The 17,527-nt window shown below is 44.0% G+C and overlaps 2 protein-coding genes across 8 annotated transcripts; one reads left to right on the top strand and one right to left on the bottom strand.

Annotated features, from left to right (window-relative positions):
- Positions 1-185: 185 nt before the first annotated feature.
- CDK2 (cyclin dependent kinase 2) lies at positions 186-7,590 on the bottom strand. Of its 2 annotated transcripts, XM_072654986.1 has the most exons (8): positions 7,251-7,562; positions 6,344-6,421; positions 6,053-6,173; positions 5,240-5,410; positions 3,624-3,725; positions 2,470-2,625; positions 1,970-2,173; positions 186-1,613 (listed from the first exon to the last, which is right to left on the bottom strand). In XM_072654986.1, the coding sequence occupies exons 1-8, from the start codon at positions 7,364-7,366 to the stop codon at positions 1,509-1,511; spliced, it is 1,053 nt and encodes a 350-aa protein (XP_072511087.1). In that variant the 5' UTR covers positions 7,367-7,562; the 3' UTR covers positions 186-1,508. The 2 variants fall into 2 exon arrangements, with proteins under 2 accessions (XP_072511087.1, XP_072511085.1); XM_072654984.1 differs by lacking the exon at positions 2,470-2,625 and having other exon boundaries at positions 7,251-7,590.
- On the top strand, positions 6,048-17,504 carry PMEL (premelanosome protein). Of its 6 annotated transcripts, XM_072654976.1 has the most exons (13): positions 6,116-6,136; positions 9,715-9,795; positions 11,351-11,389; positions 12,497-12,613; positions 12,769-12,915; positions 13,142-13,273; positions 13,617-13,778; positions 14,095-14,859; positions 15,187-15,279; positions 15,589-15,673; positions 15,838-16,043; positions 16,140-16,227; positions 17,256-17,504. In XM_072654976.1, the coding sequence occupies exons 2-13, from the start codon at positions 9,720-9,722 to the stop codon at positions 17,389-17,391; spliced, it is 2,046 nt and encodes a 681-aa protein (XP_072511077.1). In that variant the 5' UTR covers positions 6,116-6,136; positions 9,715-9,719; the 3' UTR covers positions 17,392-17,504. The 6 variants fall into 6 exon arrangements, with proteins under 6 accessions (XP_072511080.1, XP_072511078.1, XP_072511077.1 ...); XM_072654977.1 differs by lacking the exon at positions 11,351-11,389 and having other exon boundaries at positions 6,052-6,136; XM_072654974.1 differs by lacking the exon at positions 6,116-6,136 and having other exon boundaries at positions 9,681-9,795.
- Positions 17,505-17,527: the final 23 nt, after the last annotated feature.

The following is a 17,527-nucleotide window of genomic DNA, read 5'->3' as shown; positions in this document are numbered from 1 at the left end:
GGCGGGGGCAAGGCGGGAAGAACTGAGCTCCGTTCCGGCTTCCTCCCGCCAGCTTCCAGAGCTTCTCTCTGGGCCTGCCTGACTTCAGTCATTTTTATGTTGGAGACCCAGCCCTGGGAAAGTCCCATCACTAGACCCTGCCCTCCATTTCCCCGAATCCCAAGGATAAAAGAAACAGACTATCAAACTAGGAACTTTCTTTTAATGAATTAGGAACTAAATTACAAATAACATTAACAGAGACTGGGTGGGGGGAGGGGTTGGGAGTGAGGACGCACACGACCATAGGAAGACAAAAATATTTTTTTTAATATTTCCCTTACAAAACCCTAAAGGTGCACACGGCAGCAAAATTCCTCCCCGATTTAAAAAAAACAAAACAAACACAAACAAAAAACTACTACAACCTGGAATATAAATAGTATTGTCCTTCTTTCCAACAAATATTCTCTGGCATTCCCATTGCCCAGTCACAACCTTCCCTTTAAAAAGTGTCAGGCATTCTCACAATGACTTTTAACCTTATGCCGTGGCCCCAGTTTTGAGTTTCCTTCATTGGAGGATAGGAGGCAGAGATGCTCAACAGTTAAGTGAAAGAAACTAGAGGCCAATTCCAAAAGAGATGGAAAAATCAAACACCTCCCACCCTTATAAGGCAGCAGTGAAGTAGTCATGGATCAGAATGAAGAACAATTCTCCCTCTCTTCTCCCTTTGTTTCCATCCTTCACCCCAAGTTCAGTTTTTGCCAAATGGATAGAGGGGTGGCAGACAAGGGAGCTCGAGCTAGGGCTAATTAGTTCTATGGCAGCACTTACTAGGACTGGTTTTTATTTCTCCAGCTTATGAGGGGAGATGAGCACTCTGGGGTACAAAATCTGGTTTTATCTTATTTTCTTTTTAAAAAATTCACAAGGAAAAGCATACACACACACACACACACACACACAACAAAACAAAAATACACAATTATTTAAAAGGGGCCTTGTGGAATGTCCTTTCAAAGCTTCCCACCTAGCCCTCTGCTTATAGTAAGTCCTATATAAACAGTAGCAGCAGGAGGATGGGAGGGGTATGCTGAAAATCCTATGTGTCACTCCCAAACTCAGGAGACAATCATCACCAGACAGAAGTCCTAGGTAGGGGGTGGTTTGTCAGACAGTGGGGAGCCCTGAGGTCCTGTCTTTTGTCCATCCCCCTCAGCATAGATCAGGAGCTGAGGCTTCAGGGTCTGTCTCACTGCTCATGCCCTAGAAGGAGGCAGTGGAAGGCAGATGTTGGCTTAAGTGCATTGAATACTGAATCTCCCTTTCATTTCCTACCCCTCCCAATCCCCAGCTATCCCCAAAATGGGTAGAGCAGGAAAAGGGAGATGGTAAGTTGAGAGTTAGGGGCAGCCAAATTGGCTCTCCCTGACCCCTATCTAAGTTCAAACAGCCCCAGAGCCAGGCCAGGGCTGATCTACCCTAGAAGGTGAGGATAGGATTGGGGGGTAGGGGCACAGCATGGCTCAGAGTCGCAAGTGGGGTACAGGCTTGGTAACATCCAGGAAGAAGGGATGAGTTAGAGCTGCCTTGGCTGAAACACGCTTGTTAGGGTCATAGTGCAGCATTTGCTGGAGGAAGAAAAGGAAATTATTATTAAGAGGGATGTCTGTGTGGCTGGGTGAGGGACAAGCTACTTAAAACACAATCCCACCCACCCTCCATCTTCTACACAGATGGGCCATTTCTGCAATTTACTATACCATCTGACTCAACTTCAACCCCTATTCCCTCTAAGCTTTGCTGGGCAACCACCGAGGAAAGACAAGGCACAGAAAGAAGGCTCTTCTTTAGGAAATGGTAAGACCTTTGAGTCCAAGGGACCTGACTTCTTCCTGACTCTCCAGGTGAGGGGCAGTGTGACTTGGGTTGGGGGATTGTGAGGTACAAAGAAAGAGGTTGATTTCTTCCCTCCTTCCTAGCTTACCGATAGCAAGCTCCGTCCATCTTCGTCCAGTGGAGGCACCACCTTACTGAAATCTTGTCGTGCCCACTTGGGGAAACTGGGTTTATAATCAGGCATGGAAGTCACTCCTGGCCAAGCTACCTCATCTGGTGTCCCCAGTGTCCGAAAGATCCTGAATAGCTGGTCAATTTCAGAGTCTCCAGGGAATAAAGCCCTACGGGTAATCTAGAAAGTAGAAGAAGAGGGGGACAGGAGTGATGTAGATGAACCCCTCCCTGCACATAGAGTAGAGGTTCCCACAGGCAGTGAAAGGTCAATGGGACCCCATGACTCCCCCCAGGGCCCTTCACGGGGTCAGTCACACTTGAGCCTGAGACAATAAAGCCCCTTTATTATCTCCACGCCTCCTCCTTCCCTCCCCCAACCATGGCTTTTCAGATCCCCCTAGGCTGGGGTGGGGGGGTTGGGGTAGGGTGAGTGGGGACCACTGATGTGCAGCAAGGGGATCCCAAGCCACTCACGGGGTGTGGGGTGGGCATTGAAGTCATCCCCCCTCCTTGTGATGCAGCCACTTCTAGATAGGAGTACAGAGGGCAGGGACTGTGTCTTCCACTTCTTCTGTTATCCCCCACAGCACCTAGCACAGTGCTGGGCACACAGTAGGTGCTTAATAAATCCTTGTTGATTGATTGAAACAGGAATATGGGCAATCGTAAGGTAATGCATTAAGGGACAAATAACCCATACTATATTTTTAAGATGATGGGTTCTGAGCCCTTAGCTCAGTTTCCTCATCTATAAAATGAGGGGGATAGACTAGATGACCTTCAAGGTCCAGGAAAGGAACCTGGGAATAAGCTCTCAATAAATATCTGTTGTTGATTTGAAGATACTGGGCCAATGTGTTGCTTTGGCCCAAAAGACCTATAAAAGGCTAAGAGTTGTCAGGGAAGATATTGGTAACAAAAGGGAAAACATTAATCCCACCCTTGTCCAAAACCATGGTACATCTGTACCTGGAATACTGGGTACAGTTCAGGTTACTGCGTCTCAAGAGAGATTATCACTGAAACTGGAGAAGATTCAGAAGGATAATTTAAATAATCAAGGGGATGGGGGAGGGGCTCTCACATGACTAAAAATATTAAGAATCTTCTGTTGGTAAAGTCAAAAGTTGAGAGCATATGCTCAAAGTCTATAAAAATAAAAAATAGTATAAATAAAGCTCCCTAAATTCTGTGTTATTAGAACCAGGAGAGGTACCCTAGGAAGTTGAAGGAGGAAACTTTAGGCTGAGTACAGGAAATACTACTTCCCATAGTAGGAAGTAAACTTTTGGAGAGCATGAAATAGCTATAAAAATAAGTTTATCTGTAAATTAATGGTGACAGAGCTACAGTGGACTATTAAAAGAAATGAAGATTTTGTCAGGGGACTATCGTACCATTTAAAGTCACTACCAGGGAAGAAAAGCATACCCACCCACCCCATCCCACTTCCACAATACTTCCCTTGCTATCAGAAACTAATGTAGGGCTGGATGGAGCATAGGTCTTAACCAGTGTGGCAGTTCTTAAGCATTCTCATGCCATGAGATAGAAGGGGATGTATGTGTGTGTGGTAGAGGGAGAAGGTGGGAGATTGGTGAGGATTAGGGTCAGGGTCTACAACATACCATCTCTGCAAAGATACAACCCAGGCTCCATATATCTACAGCTGTTGAGTAGTATTTACAACCCAAGAGGATTTCTGGTGCTCGATACCACAGGGTTACCACCTGAATGGAATGGAAAGGTTGGTGATGTTTAGATAGTAGGGAAATCCGAAGCCTTTTGACACCATTCCCTAAAAACTCCAATCTTTAGAATAACTTTTCCTCTCTAAAACCTGTCCCTCCCACTGTTTTACCCCTAATAATCTTTTCCAACCTCAGATCAGTTCAACACGTGGTGCTTACCCTTGCCATGCAATTTCTTTTATGTGCTTCTATTCAACTATCCCAGCTTTGCATCTAGTTAATCTGATACCACAATGAATGAGTTTAAATTCTAAGATCTTCCTGGAGTGTCCAGGGTTCTTTTTAATTATTATTGTCAATTATCATATGCTTTAATATACTATACAACATAATAGATGATATTTATATTCCACTTTATGGCCTACCAACATTTTCCATTTGATTTTCCATTTTATATAGGAAATCTCCAAATTCCCCAAATTTAGCCCCTTCCAGAACTATTTCTATCTCCTTCCTTCCAAATCTATACATATAACCTCAACATCATCTTTAATTTCTCACTCTCTCACCCCACATATTTAATCAGTTGTCAAATCTTATTACTTCCAAATCTAAAGTATCTCTCCTATCTCTCTACTTAGCTACCACTCTAGTTCAGGCCCTGATTACCTTTGTGCCAAAACTATTGAAATAACCTCCTTACTCTCCCCTTCCCTCAAGTCTCTTCATTCAAATCCATCCCCTTTATAGTTGCTAAGGCAATTTTCCTAAAGTACAAGTCTTATTATGTCACTTTAGAGGCATCTGGTGGCACAGTGGATAGAATGCTAGGCCTGCAGTCCAGAAGACCTGAGTTCAAATCTATTCTTAGACACTTACTGGCTATGTGACCCTACCTGAGTCATTAACCTTTGTTTGCCTTGGTTTCCTCAAATATAAAATTAAGATATCAGCACCTACCGCTAACAGTTATAGGAGCTTTCTTCCCTCAAATGAGATAATCTATGGTAGCTTCTCCTACTCAAACTCCAGTGGCTCCTCACTGCCTCTGGGATCACATATAATCTCTTCTGTTTTGCTTTTGAAGCCCTTTACACCTAGCTCCAACTTACCTTATTACCTCTAATCTTATTAAAATTATTTCCAGTATTGGCCTTCATGCTATTTTTAACACATGCCATGTGATCTTTGCAATACCTGCCCCCCATGTAGGGCATGCCCTCCTACTCACCCCTCTCAGAATCCTTTGTTTCCCTCATAACTTTACCTAAGTGACAAAAACCTTTCTTGATCTTCCCACCTACTAGTGTCCTTCCCCCTCAGAAAATTACCTCCTATTTATTTTCTATATGTTTCTTTATGTACATGTTATCATCCTGAATAGAATAAACTCCTTGAGGGCAGGGACCATTTCATGTTCGTGTCCCCAGCATAATGCCAAGAAAATAGTAGGTTCTAAGTAAATTTTAGTGACTTAGTAAAGGATATATAATGATTCCTGGGAAGTGCCTATAAGAAGATCATTAGAAGGGAATAAGGAATGGGCCTCTCACCTCATGAGTGTAGGTACGAACAGGTACTCCAAAGGCCCTGGCTAGTCCAAAGTCAGCGAGCTTGATGGAGCCTTCAGCATTGATGAGAAGGTTCTGGGGCTTGAGGTCTCGATGGAGGACTCTGTGAGAGTGGCAGAAGGCTAGACCCTGGAGGAGCTGAAACAGGTAGCTCTGGCAAGAGAGGTATGCAGAAGAAAAAGTAGCATAATAGGATGCAGTTCTCCTTCCTTATAGTACCCTTGTACACACCTGATGTTCAATGAAAGGGGTTTTTTTTTGTTACTGATGCACTAAAGATAGCTTCCTAGGAAGCACCCAAAGCCTGATTCTTCAAATGCAGCCATTGTCCCTCCCAAGAAGGCACTCATAATAATACTTTCATGTCAGAAGATGGGATGAGTAAACTACAGACTTTAAGCTAAATGAGCTGGTCTACCTCCTTTAAAACTCTCCCACCATCTACTTGCACAGTTAATAAGGAGTTGATTCAGGGTAGTTGCAACTTTCTTGGTTCCTCAGTCCAGCCTGGCCTAGCCTAGCCTAGCCTAGCCCAGCCCAGCCCAGCCTGATGACTTAGCCCAGCCCAACACAACCCAGCCCTAATTAATAAACTACAAAATAAGACACAAATGAGATGGGGAGAGAGGAAGGAAAGGAACCTGAATTACCTGTAAAACATTTTGTGTTTTAAACCCATTATTGTAGGTATTTTGCCCTGTTTGCTCTGAACACAAGGAATAATGGGACATATATTCAGGATGTTATTGTAAAAAAGAAGAGAGTCAAAAGCCAGAAGAGGAAGAGGCAAGTTACCTTAATGAGGGGCAAAGGGATGCCTGTGAGTGCAGATGCATCCATGAACTTCTTCAGATCCTGATGCAGAAATTCAAAAACCAGGTAGAGTTTGTTTTCTGTATGGATAACATCCAGCAGCCTATAGAAGAGAGGTCAGGGTGACCAAAAGGAGGGAGGAAAAGGAATCATTGATATGAATATACCAAAAACAGGTTTATATCACTATGAGAAGAGATGGGGGAATCCAGTAGCCCACTCTGGGGGGATGAATATATCAACATATCAGAGCTTCCTCAAAGACATACTTACTTGACAATGTTGGGGTGATTAAGTTCCTTGAGTAGAGAGATCTCTCGAATGGCAGTACTGGGGACGCCCTCTGTCTCACTTGGAGAGGATGGGGGGAGCAGAGATGGGAGTTTAGCAAGAAGGTCACTCCCCACAGCCCAGTCTCCCTAATTAGATCCCAATTGCTAACCAAGGCCCTTGCAAGCATCTCTAAAAAGAAGGTGGGGGAGAGACTAAAGAGAATGCCAACCTACAAACTACTCGTGCCCATACAGGGTGGGGCTCACAGGCCAGGGAGTGGCTTTTGGATACATAAAGGCCACCATTTCCTCCCTCCCACCAGAGTACAATAAGGTGCTAGGAAGTGAGAGGCCTCTATCTAACTCTCTTACACTGTGGGAAACTGAGGCAAGTGAGGGCAATGGGGAAAATGTTTGAGGGGGATGGTCCTAACCTCCCCCCGGTAGGGCCAGTGAAGGTTCAACTGCCATTCTTTTGAAAGAACAGGCAGAATTCTAAGGTAGGGAAGAGGGAGAAGACCTGTTGGCAAGCTGCTTCCCACCAGTTGGGGTCTCTCTGCCACTCTTCTCCCTCTTTACTTCCTACAAAATCCAACTCCATTGGGTCCCACAGGCCATTCTAGAGGGTTTTTCCTTCTCCCTGAATTAATCCCTACACATTTGGGGCATTGTCACACGAAATTTTAGGAAGGGATTTTTCCCATTCTAAGCTTCCTTCAACTTGAGCTGAGAGATCCCTCCCAACCCACCACCCTGGAAGCCACGCTACCCTGTCCCCCCCAAAACCTAGAACCGCACTCCAAAAGAAATTGTCTCTTCATTTTCCGGTCCCGCCGACCCCTCTCTAGGATGGGGACACTCCAGGAACCCTCGAGGTAGTGGGGTCGAGGGTAGAGGGGGCCACTCACGTGTCCAGACGAATTTTCTTGAGCGCTACCACTTCTCCAGTCACCTTGTTCTTCGCCTTATACACCACCCCGTAAGTGCCCTCTCCGATCTTCTCCACCTTTTGGAAATTATCCATGGAGAGCCGGGGAGCGGGGCCGTCACGGCCCAGGTGTGGGAACTTGGGAACGGCTGGGAATCCTGAGAAGAGCAGCTTGGCTCTGGGGACAGAGTTGGAGGGCAGGGGGCCGGCGCGGTGGCCCGAGCCCGGATGGAACGCTGTGTATCCTTTGCCCCTTGTCAGTTTCTTCAACTTGCAACAATGTTGCCGCCTCCCCCCTCCCGCGCCCGGCCTCCTCCAGAAGCCCCGCCCCAGCTTCCCGCGTTTCACTCGCTCCGCCCCCAGAGTGTCTTATTGGTCTACGTCATCACGGAGGTGGGTCTGAGAGCTCTGTCTAGTCCTACTGGCTCCAGTAAAATACTCAGTGTCCCATCTCTTTTCTCCACTCTGCAAATTCTTTACCTAGGTCAACTTTTCTTTCTTGAAAGACCTGAGGAATAGCTATTTCGGTGATGGCTCTTGTCTATGTCCAATAATTATGCACCTATTGTAGATAATCTCCAATTTCCTATAGCCGTGTACCTCTCTTCAATCCATATGCCCTACCCTTTGTATCTTGTCTGCAGAGACTCCCCTAATCTCTTGTCCACGTTTTTTCCACCAATCCTGACCAAAAGAATATAATAATATTTGTCATTTATATAAGTGCTTAAAATTTACAAAATGTTTTTCACCCATACATTGAAGAAGCATGTCTCTGCCACTATTAAACGTACTTTATTTCATTTGATCCCCACAACTGTCAAGTAGATTGTGTTGGTTATTATCTCCATTTTACAGCTGAGAAAACTGAGGCTCAGTTAAGTGACTATTAAGCACCTAATATGTGCCACAGGGCCAGACACTAGACTGTAAATATCAGTAGTAAATATCAGAGGCAAAGAGGACCTAGTAAATATCAGAGGCAAAGTTTGAACTCAAGTCTCTTCTGACTCCAAGTCCAGATTTTTTTTCCATTTTCCTTTCTTCCAAGGGAGTCCCAAATAGAGGAGAATAACCTTGAACAGGAAGAACTATGATTCTGAGTCCAGGAGATATCCAAGGGTGTGCTGGAGTCAGCTTTAAACCAGCTCGCGAGAGTCAGTTGTTAAATTTTCAGTGTGAGAATTTACATTTAAGAAATTAGCAAATGCTACCAATCAGGGCTTGATTAACTATTTTGTTGATTATCTAAACTTAAAAGTATGACATTCATACTTTTTTCAGAGAGCTGATTGTTAAGCATTTACCAGCATACCACTGTATATGACTATATTTCTATTATAATAATAATGGAGGCAGCAAGATAAGTAACTTCCTGTATTTGTAGTCAGAATTTAAATCCCTAAGTTTAAATCCCCTTTGACTTCAGACTTTAAAGCCCTAAATAACTGTGAGTTATTAGAATAATATTACATTAGTACTAGCCTCATAATGAATATTTATATAGCACTCAAAATATACAAAAAGCTTTTCATCCTTGATTTTCCCTGTGATAGTGTAAATATAGTCATAGATGATGTTGATACAATACTTTATACTTTCTCATTTGATCCTTACGACAACATTGTTTGGTAGGTAGTACAAGTGTGATTGTCTCCTTTTTATAGATGACGAATTTGAGGATCAGAGAACCCAGGTGGTTTGTGAAGGGTTATATAGCAAATAAGTGTCTGAGGCAGAACTCTAACATCTTCCCCCCACCCCCACACTACAAATCCAGTGCTCTCTCCACTACCTGTGTCTTTCAGTCTCTTCCTGTTTCTGTCTCACAGGTTCTCATGTAAAGAGGATCTGTCTCCATCTTTTCATGAGGTTCTTGATTTGATGTAACTAACTTTTTGGCTGAATCTCTCATGCTGAATTATTTGTGTAGCTATGGAGGAGGGAGGTGGAGATGGTTGGTGGGATGAAGAGCTCGAGAGAAATTCCTTGATTCTTGCTTGACTCCTGTCTGACTCAGAGATTCTGGCCACCATATAATTAACACTTATCTGAGGGAAAATGGAGCCAAAAAATCTAATCACCTAGTGGGACTCAAAACATCCAGTAGATTTTGAAGTAAGGAAAAGTTTTCAAAGCATTTTCCATACATTCCTGTTTTACTGATGGGAAATTGAGGCTCAGAGAGGTTTTAGTCATACAACCAATAATTGGTTGGAGCAGGAATTTTCAAAAAAGATAACCCACATTTTCTGCTACCTAGTGCAGTGTTCTTTTTCCTCCATCACATCACTGTCAGTTCCATCCACCTCTCTTCAATTCTTCCTTTCTTCTCTGGGAATTTTGAAGGGAGGAGAAGATAGGCAGGGCTATGCAAATTAGTAGTACCCTTTCTTATATAGGAGCTAGCACCAACCTCTGTGCTATGGTTGTTCAACTGACAGAAAGAATGAGACTAGGACAGATGATCTGGTTTTATAATACGGCCATGACCTGTGTCCTGTTGACTACAATAGCTGCTGATAGTGAGTATGAGAATAAATATGGATATGTTGGGAGGATGGGAGGTGATGGGCAGTTTGAGCTGGGACTATCTGCTAAACTTGGCTTCCCTGAAATCTTGAGGATAACAGCTCCGCTAGCAATTCCCCAGGCAACTTTTGACCCCTTTTCCCCCATCTATTGAGAAGGACTTGAACATCTAGAAATGTGGGAAAGTTGAGCTGATGCACCTCTTGAAGAGGGGAGGAATTTTGGAGTGCTTGTTGCTTAAGTTTTAGGACTCCAAAGGGAATGAAATAGATCAAATCAGGGTTTTTGAAGGTGAAATAGACTATCCCTAAAATTGGCAGATGGATTGTTCCTGCCTCTTCTGGTACTTTAGGGGCATAGATGTGAAAGAGGCAGTTCTCCAGAAAAAGAAGGAAAAGTATGAGATCAAAAGATTAAAAAGGAACCTCTTATTTCTTTGGGTGTAAGAAGGGGGCCTATTGTCCTTGCCTGCTATTCTGGGGTTAGGGCAGGGGAGGCATCAGGGTCTCAGCTGAGAATCACATGAAAAGGATCTGCTGAGGGATTGGGATCTCATGACTGGAAAGGGGGGTTGGTCTGGAATATCAGAAGTTACAGTAAGGGAGGAGAGTGGGGAGGAGAAAGGAGAAGGGGAGATCTTATTACTCCTTTTATGCTAACAATGAGATACTCAGTAAGATTATTCTAGGTTCCTTCTCTCAACTTCTAAGTCTCTAAACCCTTTTCTTGCCCCTGTTTTCCCTCTGAATCCTGGAAAGTCAGGAAACCGTATCTCCCCTAACATCAGTTAGTTCTCTAACCCAGCAGTTCTCTGTCTTTTTTTTAGTATAAGGATAAACTTTTAAAAATAACAATATTATTAATATATTTTGGTTTTTGTCACTTAAACTTGCCCCTGTATTCCTCCTCCTTCCAGAGATCCATACTATATAACAAAGAATTTTTTCATGAAAAAAAGAAGAGGAAAAATGAGCATTAACTGACATATATATATATATATAGATATATACATATATGTAAAATCTCACAAAGTATACAATGTTTTGCACCTGTGGACTCCCACATTGCTACAAAGGGGAGGGGGGATGATGTCTTCTCCTATTTCTTCTTTAGTGTCCCGGATAAGAAAGGGTGTTTTCTTACTCCAATATGAATTACAGAGCTATACCAGTGTATGGTGTTTCCAATACCAATGAAACCACAGGTCCAAACAAACAAACTCTAGGGCCATGCTTCGTCTTTATAGTTTTGAAACAATCATTTGTGATTGTTCTTCCCGTTTACATTGTTGTAGTCATTATGTGTATTGTTTTCTTGGCTCTGATTAATTCATCTTGCATTAGTTCACCTAAGTCTTTCCATCCTTCTCTGCATCACTGTGTAGGTTATTTCTTAAGTCACAGCAATATTTCCCATTCCATTGATTACATTTACAACTTATTTAGTCTTTCTCCAGTTGGTAAATACATACTTTGTATCAGTTTTTTGCTACCACAAAGTGTATTGCTAGAAATATTTGGTGAATATGGGGTCTTTCTTTTCTTTCAGTGACCTCTGTAGTAAATAGTGGAATCTCTGGATCAAAGGGTATGAACATTTTGTCTGATAGATTTCTTTCTTCTTCCTTCCTTTCTTTTTTCCTTCCTTTTTTCTTTCTCTCTTTATTCTCCCTTCCTTCTTTCTTTTTAAACATCAGAACCATTTCACAGCTCCCTCACCTGGTAGCAGTTGTACTATTAGTCTCTATTGATTGAAAAAAAATAACAAAAAGCTAATATGAATTCAGTAATATTAAAATTAATTTGTATTTTATAAGTAACAGCATCTATATACAATTGGACTGCACATAAATTTATTCAACATTCTTTCATAGGATTATAGCTTTAGAGATGAAAGAGAACCCAGAGTGAATCCAGTCCCACCTCCCCTTTTTTTCAGATGAGGAAACTGAAGTCTAAGATTACACATGTAGTATCAAGAGGTAGGACTTAAACCCAGGGCCACTGGACATTATTCAATCTGTAAGAGGTCTGTTTGACCCATTGTAATATATCCACTTGCCACGAGATGGAAACCACTGAACTCACTCATCTGCAGCAATTTCAGCCTTGATAACTATGTTTTCCATTAGAGATTTAGAACAGAGAATTGGGTCCCCCATCATATTCATCCAACCAAGGGCTTTGCCATTTCTTCAGAGTTCTCCTCTATAGCATATATTCCCCGAGATATCTTCTCCTTCTGGCACGCTTTCCTAGACCCTTCCAAGATTTCTCATTCTTACTAACTTAAAGGATCACTTTCCTTGATACTGTGCCCCACCCATCACAGTGTTCTTTCTAATCAATTGTGATATGGCATCCATCACCTAAAAGCAGTGAGGTAAGACCGATAGAGGGGCTGATCTTAGAATCAGGAAAATGGGTTCAAATCCTTTTTCTGACACATCCTAGTTATGTGACTATGAGCTAGTTACTTAATTTCTTAGTGTCCCAGATAAGAAAGGGTGTTTTCTTACTCAAATATGAATTACAGAGCCATACCAATGTATGGTGTTTCCATACCAATGAAATCACAGGTCCAAACAAACAAACTATAGATACAAAAATAATAAGTATAAAACTACTGCTGCTGCTACGTGTCCTTTAAATGGGAGGCTTACTAACTCTGTTTCTTGTGGTTTATTCTTTTTAGGGCCAAGTGAACCAGGTTGGAAGGGTGTCAGGAATCAGCCCCAAGTTGATGTGTGGGACTCAAAGCTGTATCCAGAATGGATGGAGGCTGGAATTCAGGGCCCTGACTGCTGGAAAGGTGAGAAACAGCACTTGGGATAGGTGGGGAGAGGTGGAATGAGGAAAATGGTGAGAAGAGGAACAGAGTTAGAAGTGGGATTAGAAAATAAACCATAAAATGAAAAGGGAGATGAGGGGGTCAAGATCCCCAGTTAATACTCTTTCTTTATCCAGGAGGCCAGGTGACCCTGGAGGTCAATAATGATGCTCCAACTCTGATTGGTGCCCATGTTTCCTTCTCTGTCATCCTGCACTTCCCCCCAAGTCAACAGGTCTTGCCCAATGGGCATATTATCTGGGCCAGCAATGGTACTATCAATGGTAAGAGACCTCTCTTTGTTTTTGAGTATGTCTCCCAGTAGCCTTTCTGTGTACTCCTCCTAATATCATCACAGATTTCATAAAATGCCCCATGTGGTTAGAATGTTGCCCCACTGAGCCACTGGCTTCTCTTTACTCAGTCAATGCCTATAATTCTTTCTTGGTTAGTGATTGAGATTGGGGTAAAGAAGACATTAAGGTTCAAAAATGACCCTATTTCTTTCAGGGAGCCAGGTATGGGGTGGACAACCTGTTTATCCTCAAGGTTCTGATGCTGCCTGTGTCTTCCCTGATGGACAACCCTGTCCAACTGAGGCTGGACCTCATAGGAACTTCATCTATGTCTGGAAGACTTGGGGTAAGAAGCTATCTTCTCTGAACCTATCAATGCATTCCAAATCCTTTCCCTTATTGCTAGGGACTCTGTTCACCTCTGGGATCTTTTTAGTCCTGGCCTCCTTTCCCTAGAACCCTATTCTGCTCTTTAATCCTGAAATTCCCCCCTTTCATGGTTCTATACCTTGGGTATTTTTTTTTTAATTCACACCCAATTTGCACTCATTTGAACATCCTGCCAATACTAGCTTTTGTTCTCTTGGTATTTCTAATCTTCTCCTTTGTTGACCCCACCCCAGTGTGTACCACTGTCCTCTCTGGGCCACCTACCTGACAGTCCTTAATCTTCTCTCCCTTAATCACAGGGAAATACTGGCAAGTTATGGGAGGCCCAGCATCCAAACTAAGCATTGAGACACTTGGAGTAGCTACAGGTCCCCATACCATGGAGGTGACAGTATATCATCACCGAGGACCTCGGAGTTATGTCCCCATTGCCAGAGGCTTGTCTGCCTTCACCCTCACTGGTAGGAGCAAAGAATAGAACCAGAGATGTGACAAAAATGGATAAGAAGTCTAGGAAGGGATTGGGTCCAAGAAGGACTAGCCTGGTGCTGGGAAGGGGTTAGGGAAGTATTCTGTTGTGGGGACTGAGTCATGAAAATTGCATAATTATAGGGGTAAAGGGCTAGTGAAGAGTCAATGTGGACCAGGAAATGAAATAGTTTTGGAAATGGAGTTTCCCATAATCCCAGCTGTCCAGGTCCAGAGAGTGTGGGGGTAGTGGGAGGAGTCAGGAAAGTCTTTTGCCCCTCATTTTACCCTTTCTGACCCCACTCCCAGACCAGGTTCCCTTCTCTGTGAGTGTGTCACAGCTTCAGGCCCTGGATGGGGGAGAGAGGCACTTTCTGAGGAACCAGCCTTTGATCTTCAACCTCCAGCTCCATGATCCTAGCAGCTATCTGTCCCAGGCTGACCTATCCTACACTTGGAATTTTGGAGATGGCAGTGGGACCCTAATCTCCCGGGTACCCACTGTCACTCACACGTATCAGGTGCCAGGCCCAGTCACTGCCCAGGTGGTTTTGGAGGCTGCCATTCCCCTAGCCTCCTGCAGACCCTCTCCTGCTCCAGGCACCGATCCCCCAAGTACCCAGCCTTTGGGCACCACAGCTAGAGGGATAGTAACTTCAGAAGCCCCTGGTACCACAGCTGGGGATGTATCAACTACAGTGGCTTCTAGTACCACAGCCACAGAGTTACCAACTGCAGTGGTCTCTGGCACCACTACTAGGGAAGCACAAACTGTCCAGGTCCCGGGGACCACAGTTGGAGAGGTCCCAACTGAAGGGTTCCTAGGTACCACTGCTGGGGAAATGCCAACTGTTGCACCAACCAATAATACAGATGAGGGGATTTCAGTTGCAGATGTAATAGGGAACACAACAGGAGTAGGGCAAACTGTGGAATCTGTGGACACCTCTGATACGGTCATGGTAAACCCAGGCACCAGCCCTGCTGTTCCTGCAGAGGGCACCTCAGATTTACCCACAATCCCTTCTACTACTTCTTTAAGACCAGAAGCCACCAACCTTGCTGGAACAACAGGTGGGTATAGTTGGGATTCAGGAATCCTGGGTCCCTCCCCTGTCCCTGCCATGGAGAAAAGTCAGCTTGTCCCTAGAATTAAAATGGAAAAGAAGGCAGGGAAAGGTGGTAAACTCTGAATTAATTTGCCTGAAGTTTATATTTCATTTGTATGGCATTGTTTCATATGTGTAGAAATCCCCTAGCCCTTAACACATAAGCCTAATTGTCCCAAATACCTCACTTCAACTAGTTAATGCATCTGGTTGAGCTGGCCCTAGCTAGAAAAACTCTAGAACTCATGTCTCTTTTTTCTATAACCTTCTCTTCCCACTATATATGTTAAAGGATCTGCTGTCCTGGCACTGGTGAAGCGCCAGACCCCTCTGGACTGCATCCTGTATCGATTTGGCTCCTTTGCTCTCACCCTTGACATTGTCCGTGAGTTCTGTCTGCTTTATTCAGGAGGAGTTGGAGAGGGACAGGAGGGAGGCAAAGCCTTGAGAGGGAAAGGCATGTTGGCAAGATCTCCAAAAAAATTCTGGGGCTCTGAGCCAACTCTGGAGTTCAGGGGACACTCAGACAATGGATCCTTATTTGGAGGAATCAGCAGTTTCTCTCCAGACTAGATAGAGTTGGAGGAGTAGCTTGATTCTCTGAGCCTCAGTTTCCTTGAAGGTTGGAGATGTCTTCCAAGGTCCTTTCTAACATAAATTCTAAGGATTCCTATGTAATTGTCCATCTCCACAGAGGGCATCGTGAGTGCTGAAATCTTGCAGGCTGTGCCTGTCAGTGAGGGAGATGCAATTGAGCTCACTGTGTCCTGCCAAGGCGGGTGAGTAGTCTCAGAGGGGACACTGACCCTTGGAAATGTTTAATTCCAAGGGACTCACCAGTGCTGATTAATAGCACTGACTTCCTTTGCTCAGTCTTTCTCCCCAGTTCCCTGGCACAGACTGATTCCCATCCCCCTACCCCTCCTCCATCCTACATATTCAGGCTTCCTGATGAAGTTTGCACAGAGATCTCCTCTCCAGGGTGCCAGCTCCCTGTCCAGAAACTGTGCCAGCCTGTAGTACCCAGTCCAGACTGTCAGCTGGTGCTGCACCAAGCTCTGGAAGGAGGTGCAGGAATCTACTGCCTAAATGTATCCCTGGCTGACACCAACAGCCTGGTTATGGCCAGCACTCAACTCGTAGTCCCAAGTAGGTATTTGAAGGAAGGTAAGTGGTGGTGGTGGTTGGTAGGTTTCAGGGAGAGAGGAGTATTAACAGTGAGGACAACTGTGACTGTGTTCACAGGACAGGAGGCAGGCACCCAGAAGGCTCCACTGCTGGTAGGCATTATGCTGGCTATAGTGGCAATAGCCCTGGCATCTCTAATGTACAGGTAAGATGACCCTTCTTCTATTAGCTTGTCTGTTGTAGTTTTAGCCCCTCCCCATTCTGTCCTCCACAGAGATTTGGAACAGAGAAGTGCGTCTTGAGATTCACTCAGCCTTCCTTTAGCCTTCTTGCATAGTTTGAGGAACTCTAGACTTGGGGTTGAAAGCTTTGCCACTTGGGATCTATGTGATCTCATTTTGAGTCTCATTTTCTGCTTCTATAATATTCAGAAGTATGTTGTAGTGGTGAGAATTTGTAGTGGTGAGAATTTCTATCCTAGATCTGCCAACTTATTAGTATGACCTTGGGCATAAGCCCCTTCCCCTCTTTCAGTAATATAACATGTTCAATTAGTATAGGAGCTTTTAACATTCTGGCAGCAGGTGAAGCCTGTGGATCTCTGAACACTGTTTTCAACTTCATAAAATAAGGACTACAAAAGAAACCAATTATATTGAAAGTTACCAAAATATTTTTCAAAACAAGTTCATAGACCCCAGGTTAAGAACCTCTGAACTAACTGAATTCTAAGGTCTCTTCTGGCTCTAAATTCTTATTCTAAAATAGGAATCAAAAATTTACTGCCTTCTTCATGTGGCTACTGTGACCAGGTGAGAATGTATATAGAGCACTTCATAATCATAAAGTGCTGTACAAATGTATTCTCATATTAGGGTCTATCATCCCTCTTTCCCGCACAGATGTCCTCCCCATCAAAGGGGAAAGCATTATTCTGTATTTTTAAGGGATAAATAAAATAAGAGGCTGAGCAGACTGAGGTTCCCCGAGGTTTGTGGGCTCTGGATATGAAGCCATTAGAGGGAGATCGGTCCCCATGTAGGACAGGTAGAATGAAAAGAAATGACCTCAGCACTTAAATGGATCTTCATGGTGGTTAGACTCCTTGAAAATGGGTCATATATCCTTTTCTGTGGGATGGCACATATGAAGATCCCATGTGGGCTGGGCAGGGCAACTTTAAGAAAGATTTTCCATCCCTGCTGATCACTGTTTCTCCTCCCATCACTCCAGGCGTGTGAAACAAGGCTCAGCTCTTCCACAGTCCTGGCTGCCTCGATGTACAGTTCACTGGCTGAGGTTGCCCCCTTCCTTCTATCCAGGCCCCAGTGGAGAAAGTAGGCCCCTCCTCAATGGACATCAGGTCTGATAGACCCAAACATCTCAGGACTAGTCCAGGGTTGGGAGGAACTCACACCTTCCCCTCCCCTTTCTCTCCCATAGCTGCCATGCCATTGCCTGAATTAAACACTTTGAACACAATATTGGATCTCTTGTCTGTCAAC

Source organism: Notamacropus eugenii, chromosome 3 (genome assembly GCF_028372415.1).
Source record: "Notamacropus eugenii isolate mMacEug1 chromosome 3, mMacEug1.pri_v2, whole genome shotgun sequence".
Taxonomy (NCBI): Eukaryota; Metazoa; Chordata; class Mammalia; order Diprotodontia; family Macropodidae; genus Notamacropus; species Notamacropus eugenii.
The sequence above is the reverse complement of the archived record's forward strand: the minus strand, read 5'-3'. Positions and strand labels throughout refer to the sequence as shown.

What these genes read in the sequence shown, in the direction of transcription:
- CDK2 (XM_072654986.1), bottom strand. Translation starts at nt 7,366, where the DNA reads ATGGATAATTTCCAAAAGGTGGAGAAGATCGGAGAGGGCACTTACGGG. An exon ending in TTCGTACCTACACTCATGAG is followed by an intron (nt 3,726 to 5,239) that starts GTGAGAGGCCCA and finishes CATTCCATTCAG; the next exon opens with GTGGTAACCCTGTGGTATCG. An exon ending in CAATGCCCACCCCACACCCC is followed by an intron (nt 2,174 to 2,469) that starts GTGAGTGGCTTG and finishes TCTACTTTCTAG; the next exon opens with ATTACCCGTAGGGCTTTATT.
- PMEL (XM_072654974.1), top strand. Translation starts at nt 9,696, where the DNA reads ATGGTTGTTCAACTGACAGAAAGAATGAGACTAGGACAGATGATCTGG. An exon ending in CAACCTTGCTGGAACAACAG is followed by an intron (nt 14,860 to 15,186) that starts GTGGGTATAGTT and finishes TATATGTTAAAG; the next exon opens with GATCTGCTGTCCTGGCACTG. An exon ending in ACTGTGTCCTGCCAAGGCGG is followed by an intron (nt 15,674 to 15,837) that starts GTGAGTAGTCTC and finishes CTACATATTCAG; the next exon opens with GCTTCCTGATGAAGTTTGCA.